Source organism: Lycorma delicatula, chromosome 3 (assembly GCF_047948215.1).
Source record: "Lycorma delicatula isolate Av1 chromosome 3, ASM4794821v1, whole genome shotgun sequence".
Classification (NCBI taxonomy): Eukaryota; Metazoa; Arthropoda; class Insecta; order Hemiptera; family Fulgoridae; genus Lycorma; species Lycorma delicatula.
The window spans coordinates 198,634,040-198,646,264 of record NC_134457.1 but is presented as its reverse complement, the minus strand read 5'-3'; the positions used below and the strand labels follow the sequence as shown (position 1 = coordinate 198,646,264).

The 12,225-nt window shown below is 30.4% G+C and overlaps 1 protein-coding gene across 1 annotated transcript in view; it reads right to left on the bottom strand.

The window, feature by feature from the left end:
• The window catches only part of LOC142321282 (uncharacterized), a 43,810-nt gene extending 34,892 nt beyond the window's left edge, over positions 1-8,918 (bottom strand). Inside the window, exons 1-2 of the mRNA XM_075359279.1 lie at positions 8,845-8,918; positions 355-1,170 (exon numbers count right to left, since the gene is read on the bottom strand). Of these exons, the coding sequence (XP_075215394.1) occupies positions 355-1,170; positions 8,845-8,850 (822 nt within the window). The 5' untranslated portion in view covers positions 8,851-8,918. The remainder of the gene's footprint in view (positions 1-354; positions 1,171-8,844) is intronic.
• Between the last annotated feature and the right edge of the window lie 3,307 nt (positions 8,919-12,225).

The window sequence follows — 12,225 nt, the reverse complement described above, 5'->3', positions numbered from 1 at the left end:
CCCTAGAGATTTTGCTGAACTCTGTCATCCATCCATCTACTTTGCAGTCAAGTGCTTGAGTGTGCTACACTGAGTTTGCTTATGTAATAAACAAACCCCATTAATTTGCTTATGTAGTTGTTCAGAACTACTTAGCACAATCTATCAAGAATAAGAGGCTCAAATTTTAGTTGGACTGTCAAATTTTAGCGTAACTGAACTACTCTGTCATTATTAAAAATCCATTAAAAGTTGTTATGAATGTTGAAAAAAAAGTTAACTAATATTGTTGTGATGCTCATTTTATTTTACAAAAATAAAAAATCTGTTAATTTTAAACTGATTAATATATATACATTTATTCTTAGTGCTCACCTTTGGAAGTGGTTTAGGTTCTTTTAAATGTATTCCTCCAATTTCAATAAAATTTGGAAGAAAAGGTTGGATTTGACGAAATGAATAATGACTGTTTGTCATAATTAATGATGTGTTTTTATATATCTCATAAAGTGGAGGTAAAGATTCACCAAAATATTTCTTTGCCAACTTGTATGATGGAATGTCACTCATATAATAATACCCGATGTTAGCTAAAAACAAAGTGGCAGTGTTAATGAATCTGTCATACAAATTCATCTTTTTTTTAATAGGAAAAAAAGAATTTGCTATATATGAAGGATTAACAGGATTTGCAATTCGTTTATGTGTCCATGGAAAGCCAATACCAGTGACTATTGATATTAAAGGTACTTTATAATGATATGCAAAAGCAGTAAAACAATCAGATCCAAAAAGTTCAGTTATCACTATATCATAATCAGAAGTTGAATTTATCATATCTTGTATTTGTTTTTCCTTAAATATCGCTTCACATGTTTTATAACCATTATCATAGATAAACTGCATATAAGCCAATGAATCTCTCTTTTTTTTGAAAGTGTAATCTGCAATCAGATTGTTAGTAACAAGAGGTAGTGTGTGAGAGACATCTATGTCGTGGTAGTTTTTAACTGGTGTCTTCTGAGGAAAATAACTAACAACTGTAACATTGTGACCTCTACTTGCCAAAGCTTTTAATAATGGTTCTATTATAATAAAGTGACTATATCCTGGAAATGTTGGAAAAGCTAAAATATTTGCAGATTCACTACATACAATGTATGTTGTTAATATTACTGCTAGCTGTAGTACCTGTAATAAAAAAAATTAAAAATAATTGCTGTTATGAATTCGTACAAAAACATTATAAAAAAAAAATATTAATTATTACATTAAAACATACTTTAGAAATATTATTCTTAATGTAAAATAAGGGGGATGTTTTCCTAATATTTTCTTCTTGCCTTAAAAATTAAGAATCTTTTAATAACAAACCTAATTTATTTAGTCTTTAAAATTGTAAACTTCCACAACAAATTGAACAATATTTTATAAAAAAGAATTTTTTAAAGTCTTAACAAAATTTGTTGAGATTTTAGACGACAAAAGAAAGTACCATTAGATATTTGGCAGGAATTAGGAAATATGAACACTTTGAGAGTGTATTAAACATCTAAAATTAATAATAGTTGCTTCATTATTTATGAATTAAGAAAAACCAGACAGATTTTAAACAAAATTTAGATAATCCAACAAAAAAAAGAAGCAATACTTGTTTATGGAATATCAGCGAAAATATTTAAATGCCTTGAATCTTATATAGGAATAAAGTTGTTTGAGAAATTATATGAAGTACTGGTGATGACAGAAAAAATTTACAAAAACTAAAGAAGTTTTTATTTTAACTGAAAAATGTTTAACTATCTGTATTTTCAAGATTCTTTTTTTTGCAAAGTCATAAATTTAGGATTAAATTTAACTTTTAACTCAAACAGTGCAGTTGCTAGGACATAATCATATTGCACACAAGCAATTGTACTGCCCAGTAATAGTATAATTACATACATAAACGAATAGGAATTGTGTAATTACACAAAGGAATAGTGTGAATATGTTACTATTTTCATTAAACAAATTTTGCATGAAAGAACTACAAAAATTTAAACACAATGTTAGACTCGCTGGCACATATGTTGGCACAGGGACTGAAGGCCTATGTACTAGCATTTACTGTACTATATATATAATACTAGCATTTATGTAAAAGCAATTTTAAGAATTTCATTTACTTATTCTTAATTTACTTTAATCATTGTGCTGTGAAGAATCTATGTTACACATTGCTTGTAATTATGTTCTAGAAATGGTTAGTATAGAAATATTTATTGCAGTGTATATTTTATTTAATGAACTGAATAGCTGTTAGTGATTTATCATTACTATTTATTGTGTTGTTTTCATTTAAGGCTTTGTGGAGCAATGTCTGCGAGCATGTTGTCAATGTTGAAAAAAATACATTGAAGGTGAACATTTATATTATGTACACATCGACAATTTTGTGATAAATGTGAATTCAAACTTGGACACGAGCTCTTTAGAATCTACCGACGACAGCGACAGGAATTTGTGAGCTACAGCAATAAAGTGAGTGAGTAGTAAAAATAAATATTTAAAGTACAAGGTGATTCAAAGAAACAGGAAATTTTAAAAGTTGTGTTGGTAGCCGCGATTGGTACCACTTGATAAGTGGCGCCAGCCTCTGTAACCTAACCTGCCATTTAGTTGTCATGGATCCTTGGAGTGGTGCGCCACGTGCATTTGCTATCAAAGCGTTTTACAAAAACAATGAGTGTGGAGGGAGCGCGTAGAGGATTTCGCTGTCATTTTAATCTGGGATGGCACGACCGTGTTCCATCAGCACATGCAATTAAAACATGGATATCTAATTTTGAGGAAACTGGTTTGGCAATGAAAAAGAAACCTCCAGGCCGTGAGCGAACCGTCCGTACACCACAGAATGTTCAAGCTTTACAAGATGCTGTCACATGAAGTCCACATCGGTCAATCCGTCGTCTCTCAGCATCTTTACAATTGCATAGTTCAAGTGTTCGAAGAATATTAGTGAAGGACTTGCAATTCCATCCATACAAGTTGCAGATCGTCCAGGAACTGAAACCGAACGATGCAGTTGTGCGAGCACAATTCTGTAATGTAATGCTTCAGAAGATAAATGATAAAGAAGAGTTTGTTTATGAACTGTGGATGTCAGACGAAGCACCTCAGTGGATTTGTTAACAAGCAAAATTTCAGATACTGGGCACAAGAAAATCCTACGCAGCTATACCAGCGTCCGTTGCACAACCAGAAAGTGACCGTGTGGTGTGCTATGTCATCTTACGGTGTTATAGGCCCTTATTTTTTTGAGGACGACCACGGTCTTGCGATTACAGTGACGTCGGCTCGTTACGTAGCCATGCTTGAAACCTTTGTTGTGGAACAACAAAAGAGATTTCCACCAATTCTTAACACAGCCTGGTTTCAACAAGACGGAGCAACGTCACATACTGCATGAATATCAATGGCAGCTGTACATCGATTGTTTGGACAACATGTCATTTCACGAAATGGTGACATTAGATGACCTCCCAGATCGCCTGATTTCTCAGCTTGCTTTTAAGGTGATCCCACAAAAAGTAATCGCAAAGTGTTCCACAGTAGACCTGCTACAACGGAAGAACTGAAGGCAAAGATCCGAGAAGCAATTGCGGAAATTCCAGTTCAGATGTTATGTCAAACCATGAACAATTTAACGAAGAGACTTCATGAGTGTTTACGTAGAAGAGGAGGTCACCTGCAAGAAGTCATCTTTAAAAAATAAACTAAAATGTATGTATCCTAAAATGGCAACATTTGTACAATTACATGAAATAGAATTCATTTTCTAAAAAAAATTTACATTAACGTTATTTAATTTTTTAAACTTCCCGTTTCTTTGAATCACCTTGTACTTCAAAATAATAATATTAATTGCGATACTAAACTAGTTTTAATTAAATAGCTTATTATGTATTTTTACTTCCTTGTACGAAGAAAGGAAGTATTGTGATCGCCAAAAATGTCGGTTTTCATATTTCAACAGAAATATCCATTTTGACCATCCCTAAATCCATTTTGACTAATTTCGGCATGACGTCTGTACGTATGTATGTATGTATCTCACATAACTCAAAAACAATTAGCAGTAGGATGTTGAAATTTTGGATTTAGAATTGTTATAACATCTGATTGTGTACCTCCCCTTTTGATTGCAATCAACTGAACTAAAATTGTCCAAAAAAGCTCAAAATCCAAAAACATTTGGATTTTGGATTTAACTGCTGTAATAAGCCCTCATTGAGTGCTTTTCAATGATATATCATAAGTGGTACTTGTACTTATTTTCATTGGCTCCAGAGTTATAGCCAAATGAAATTTTAATTAATGAAATATTTGGATCTTATAAGGGGAAGGCACATCAGTTCAAATCAGACTACATCTCCTTTTTTTCAACTTTTTTTTTAAACTTAAATATATTGATTTATTAATAATTATTAACATCTGATTGTAAAAAAAAATTACAATAAATAATAATTTATTATTTTTAAATAATAATAATTACAAAAAGTTATTAATGAAATAAAATTTTACGTACTTTTCATTTTAAAAAAATGTGTATATGTAATTTAATAGGCATACAAGTAAGTCATGTAGTGTTCACATCAAATTTTTGTTATAAATTTCATTTATATTAAACTGACAATGTTTTCAGTCGGCCTAAAACCGTGCCAATTTTTTGCTGAAGCTAGTAGTTTTTTGTGCCAACTTACATGCCGATAGTTATAAAAATGTATTGTGTTGTGTATTACAGATAGACTAGAAACTAAAAATTCATCTACATGAATTACATAAATATCAACTCAACTTGTAATATTTATTCCATGATTTAATGTGATGTGTTTGTTCACATCATCTGTTTAGAATTGTTATTTACAAATATAACAAATTTATTTAATACAAATTTACAAATATAACCAGTAATAATGAAAACAACTTGTTACATTAAACAGTAATTGTGATTTATTAAATTGGCAAATTTTCCATTATTAGCTCAACATTATTTAGAGTAAAGTTTGAGTTTTATAATCTGTTATTAAAACTTAACCTGGTAACCTTATAAAATCATGTAAATTAATCCCATACATGGTGTGGTGGATTGAAATATAAATACTGTATTTCAGCAAATTCTATCAGAAATTAAGCATTATATATGTGTATGTGTATTATTTATAATATTATATGTATAATATTTATAATTAATATATAAGTATGTATATATATATATATATATAAAAGAATGTTACCTCATGATTGAATTTTAATTTGTGTAATTTGGATGAAATTAATCAAATTAACAAATTATGTGCTCCCCTGAAAACCTGCTCTATCAGTAATTTTCAGTTCACACTTTTAATTTTTATTATCATTTACTTCTTTTATTTTAGAAATTACTCTGAATATTAAAACAGGAACTCTGGCCATTCACCCACAGATATAAAAAAAAACATTTACTAGCATTTGAACTGGTAGTTGGAAGAAGGGAACAAACACCATTTTTTTCACTTTCAAGGTGTGTTGGATTTTGTATTCTACTTAACATACACATGTTTCAGTGAAAAAAGGAAACTCGTGCCAGGCTCTGGTTGCCAGTAAAACTCACAACAAATAATTGTGAATTAGAAGAAAGGAACAAATCCAGAAGTTATTTCCTTCTTACGGATCACATCAGCAGCTCTGACTGCCATCCCACAAACAGACCCTCAAACATTTTCTTCTTCAAAGTACAAGCAATTTGAAATGACCAGTAAGGAACCTGATTACATGGTTGCATTGGAAACTATTGGCTGTCTTTTAGAGCATTTTCTCCAACTTATGAAACCTATACTTGTAATCAGAAACTTAAACTTACCAAATGAATAGGCATGTGCAGGTAAAGTGTCTATTAAATAAGCAAAAATTATTGACCTTATGAAATAGTGCAATACATTCCAAGTAACTCACAACAATTTTATGATTCTTTGACTACTTGACCTACAATTTCTCATGATGCGGCTGAAGATGAAGGTAACTAATTTTATTTTGATGAACACACGAAAGTGATAGGCCTTTTGGTAATAATCTTGTTATTTTAAGTTTTATTATGCAGTCAGTTATGCTCCTTTAACATCTTCATCCCCATAAAGGAAGACACTTTCCACCGCCCCCTCCATTTCTAGCCCTTATGGGCTTTATCGGAGGACATCTTCAAAACTTTGGCTTTTGACTAATTCCAGTCTGCCTGCCTTGGCCAGGATGCCACCAATGTGAATGCCACGAGTGACATTTCCATCTACTGTACTACTATTTAATGTAATCTTAGTTAAAAGGAGAACTTAGGACAATTTTATGTGCCAAATTATAGCTGCCGGTGTTGTTAAACTAAAAATATGTAAAACTACACTCCAAATCTTTTTTTGGTAAATTTTATTATAAAATAACTAAATAAATTGCATGGCTATTAAGTAGTTTTAACTTGTGTAAAGCAACTAAAAATATTTTAACTTGGAAGAAGAGAATAACTCCCAGACTGTTAATGTTTTGGGGTAAAGATTGCTTTCAAAACTAAAAACATATACTATGTGTTTTTAATGCTGTGTATATTATGTATATTTTTTTAATTGCTGTGCCCATTGCAATGAACAAAGCAATGTAGAGATATACATGTTTAACAGTAGTGATTATAGTACACTTAACAGACTGGACTCACAATCACCCAATTATGTAAGGCGTACATAAAGGTACTGTATATAATAACAAAATCAAATTGTACAAATCATCTCACAAAAACAGGATACACATAACAAAAGAAATTAACTGCAACATGAACATTCTACTTAGAACACATAAAATCTAAGATTATAACGCACAACAATATGAACTTTATTAGCACACTAAAGTTGATAGAATTATCTAATAAACGACACACAATAAACTAACACACATACGAGGGTTATTTTTTTTCAAGGTCCGATCAGTGGCGAAATAAAAACCCGTGCAAAAATCGGATGAACCTTTGAGCAAATGTGTTGCGCAGCGTCTCTAGTATGGCCTTCAATCATGCCGCGTCACTTCGTTTAGTTCTGAACACGCAGCTAGCATGTAAGCTTTTCATCTCCTGCCAAGTGTGAAGTGCGTGTGGTAATTAGATTTCTTCAGGCTGAGGGGTGTAATGCAGCTGAAATTCATCGACGAATAAGTAATGTGTATGGTGAAACTTCAATGAGTGACAGTAAAGTGCGACAATAGTGCAGGAACTTTAAAGCAGGATGTGCAGATGTTCATGATGCAGGCGGTCAGAGAAGGAAGCGAGTGTCAGCCGATGATCTCATTGAGCGAGTGGATGAGGCAATTCGAGAAAATCACCGGTTCACAATTTCTATATTGAGTGATTTGTTTCCTGAAATTTCAAGGTCAGCTCTCTACACCATTGAAAACCTGAACCTACACCTGAAAACACAGGCTGCTCCGTTCTATGATGAGGGTATTGGAAAGTTGGTACCACGCTACGACAAATGTCTAAATCGGAGTGGCGACTATGTAGAGAAATAGCATAACTATGTAAGTAGTTGTTACAAATAAAAAAATTTTTATTTTCACTTTGGTTTTAATTTCGTGACCGATCGGACCTTGAAAAAAAAACCCTCGGATATCAAATTACATATTTAATAGAGTGTAACCTTAATCTCCCTAAGATGAGCTTTGCTAGCTGAAGTATTATTGAATACTCCACTGAGAAAGAAGTGAATAATTAGTTCTGAAAGAATTTGGAAGAAAAAGTAGATTAATTTGACCATTGTTGTTTAATATTTCATAATTTTAAACAATTATCATGTATTGTCATACTAATGAATGAATATAAACAATGTTTATCACTAATTTTTTTTTATTATGCTTTGATCAATATTTAATTGCAGTTTATAACAATAAAACTTTGTACTGGAATTTTTGTGTATAATTAATTAAAAAATAATGAATTATGTTTATGACTCGGGAAAGTGTATCAAAAAATAAATTACACAAATGTGATTTCAGCTACAATTAAAAATATTATAAAATTAAAAATCAATACAATCAAACAACTTTTGACATAATAATAAATTGGAAAAAGTCTTATTTAAATAGTTTGTTCTTTAATCTTTAAATTATTTTTTTAATTCTTAAATATTTGTATTTAATTATTTTCCTATCATTGTTATAAGACATTAAGAGGAAAAACATTAAAACAATGTTTAAACATTAAAATTAACGATTTTAATGTTTAGCACAGAAATTAAAGTTCTTAAAAAATAAAATAAAAAAGTTTCTAATCAATGAATTCCAAAACATATCCAAAACATTTTCCTCTCTTAAACCATAATCAGGATGTGATATGAAAATATATTTAACTTTGATAAATGTTTTAGATATCTTTATTATTAAAATTTGTGTTAAATTTTTTTTATGTAATACACATCTCTTGATAATGTATTTTGAGTTTTCTTGGTAGGGGGATTATTTTTCTTGTTATTATTATTATTTTTATATTGTGGGTATATTTTATAGAACATAAACTTTTTTTAAAACTTTGATAAGAGAACAATAATAAACACATTCTGGTAATAATCAATAATGGATTCAGGAGTTTAAAAACTCTCCTAAAATATTACTAACATTATTGAGAATAATTATTCATAGCTCTATGTAAAAGTAAATTCTAACATATCTTTTATCTTGTTGAAACTGAACACATATAAACATTTCTTACACAGGATAAAAACTTAAATAAAGAAGTAAGAAAGCTGGAAATTTTAAATAAAAATAAATATTACTTTTTTCGGATACTAGATATTCAATTTAGTTATTAATTCTTACCTTCATTGAGTATAAATAAGTTTTTTTATAAAAGTACTGAGTAGATTTTTAAATCTAAACCAACATGATAGTACTATCTTACTGACTATATCATAATATAACACTTATCTTTTATATTACGCTATGTAATGATTTTTTTCACAACTCTCTTGGTAAGTAGAAAACAGATAAAAAGCTCAAATTGTAATTAAACAAGCTGTTTTTTAAAATATTTTATCTACTTATTAAATAAATCATTCAGTTGAAATTAGATAGTAAAAATTTTTCTTTTTTTAAAAAGTGAATACTCTTGTGTGTAACTTGAATGTACAGAGTGATGCATGAAATGATACAACATTTGTTCTGGCAATAATTGTTTATGTTAATAATTATTAAATGTTTTATATTGGCAGAAGTAACAGCAGTTCATGAACATGAACTGAAAGATGTCATTGCCAAGGTATTGAAGATGATCTCTGGTAAAGCCCATAAGGGCTAGGTACAGAGAGGGTGGCATGGTGACTGAAACCATCACATGGTGGGTGCTTTCGCTGTGGGGACAGTTTATGAATACTAGTTTTTTCTCTTTCTGAGTGCGCTGTTTATGTATCGTTCCAAGAGTTGGCTGGCTGACAAAGAAAGCCTGACTGTTGAACAGCGCGTAAAGACTGTGGTGTTTTTTAATGAAATGAAAAGTGCGATGCTTCACAAAGACGGTTTTGTGTACATTTTGAAACTCAGTGGTTGCCCTCATTTAAAACTATATGTAGACTTTACAAAAACTTTAACAGGGATTGTTCAGTATTTGAGAGTAAACACAAACAACCTGCCAATGTTCATTCGCAGATTGTCGAAGCTGTCAGAGAAGCATTGCTGAGGAGCATGGGCAAATCAATAAGAAAAGCAGCAGTAAAACTTGGGATTTCAAGGCTATCTGTGCAGCAGATTTTAAAAACTGATTTGCATTTGTTTTTGTACAAAATAACAGTGTTACCTAAATTAATGATTGACAACAAACATCAAAGAATGGCATTTGCTGAACGGTCTGTGATCCAAGACGTATTGCTGAACAATGTTTGGTTTTCAGATGAGGCACATTTTCACCTAGATGGGGTTGTTAACAAATAAAATGTGCATTTTTGGGCTTCCAAAAAGCTACACATGCTTTATGAAAAGGTCCATCATGCTCCGAGAATTATGGTTTGTGCCGCAGTTTCAAGTCATGGGCCAATAAAGCCATTCTTTGTTGAACAGTTCTGATTTGAATCTGTGTGATTATTTTGTTTGGGGATTTTTAAAGGAAAAGATTTTCCTTAAACATTCTTCTGGTACAGTGATGGAACTGCAAGTGCTGATCATTGAGGTGTGTAACGAGGTAACCGAGGATATGTGTCAAGTTATTAACAACATAGAAGTTCGTGTTGAAGAAGTTGCTAGACATGATGGTGGTCATATTGAACATGTGATAAGCAGAACATAATCTACAGGTATGTAGTAAACACATTATATTTTACTTTTCTGTGTTGCAATTCAAATAAATATTTTTTAATAAACCAAATGTTGGATAATTTCGTGCACCAACCTGTAATTTAACTTTTTTATTCTTACAATTACAAGCAAATAAAGAACATACTTAATGTAATTATTTATTCATACAGGCAAGCACAAGAGTTTAATGGAATTTACTTAAGTATATAATTAATTTGAATTGTATTTGAATGTTTGTGTTATGTTACAATTTAGTTATTCTAATTTATTTAACAACATTGTCTCTGAGACAATGACCAACCTTGATGGAGGAGACCAACTGCTAAACCATGTGTATGAACATACAACCTATTTTGAACTTGATTCAAAATAAAAACGTATTGTTTCATTTTTTTTTTTTTTTTTGTAAAACTTTTATATATTTTGTTCTTGTAGGTTAGCAGTGAAAATTAGGAAATAAATTTAGTTAAATTTAGAAAATTAGGAATAAATTTTGTTGTTTCTAAGGAAAATAACAAAAATAACATTGATAAAGTATTAGTAAGTGAAAAATTGCGTTTGCTTAATAATAATTAATACAATATGTAATTTATAATCATGTTCACAGACATTTATAAAAATACAATTAAATGAATCTAATGTATGAATATTTAAATTGATAACAATATTACAAAAGAAAAATATAATATTTGAATTAATCAAATGTGATTGGTAAGAGGCATAATTTATGAATAGGTCTTCTTAATAGATTGTTAGGTGTTTGCAAATCCACAACTCTTACAAGATTGTCCAAGCCTGGATAAAATTGTGTAACAATTCCATGTTTACATTGCATGGTGGAGAATTTTTGCTTGTAGTTAATACTATGTCTCCAATACAAAGATTACGTGATGGAAGATGTCATTTGTCTCGTTGTTGTAAATAATGTGAATAATCTTTTGACAATTGTCCCCTGATAGACTGTACAAATTTTTGTAGTAGTTGCCAGCAGCCTAATTGATTAATTGTTATTTCTTGGTAATCGAGATCAGGTAAGGAAGTGAGTGGAAATCCAATAAGAAAGTGTCCTGGTGACAGTGTGTAAGTTTCTGTAATCATTTGAAATAGGGAAGATAGGACGGGAATTGAGACAGGCTTCAATTTGTATCAAAATTGCATATAATTCTTCAAAATTAAGAATGGTTTGTCCTGTTACACAATGCATATGATATTTAACGCTATATATTCCCATAGACCACCAAAATGGGGTGGAATGTACAATTCCAACCACAAAGCAATTCTTTGGTTGTGGTAATAGCATACACTAAGTAATTGCCGGATAAATAAACAATGGATAATTTAACTTCCTTTATTTGTATTCTAAATTATATTAAATTAGTTAGACATTTATAAAATAGTAAAGGTTCTAGGTAGCACAAGCTAGCTGGAACCTAATATATAAAAAAACAGAATATAAAAATATATATAATTACTATATTTTAATATACTTAGTTAAAATAAAATAACTTATTTTAATTTTACTTAGTTCACACCATAAAGGAAAGTGAAGTAATAAGTTAATAATTGCTTAATAATACTTATGCTCAGCTGGTTCAGTATTAAAAAATAAGAAAATGACAGGATATGTTTACATTTATCAAGAGTATGAAGAAAACACATGAATCTGAACAAAGAGGGAGGAATGAATGACCATGCACCTTGGGTTGTAGAGAAAGCTTAAATGTCTGAAATTATGTTTTCTGAATTTAAGAATTGATACAAATTACAAAGTATATTTTTGGCAGAACAGAAATTGGAACCGTTATCAGAAAATATTTGAGTGGGAATACCCCTACGTGAAATGAATCTTTTAAGTGCTGCTATAAAAGACTGTGAGGTGAGATTAGAAACCAATTCTAGATGAGTAGCTGTAGT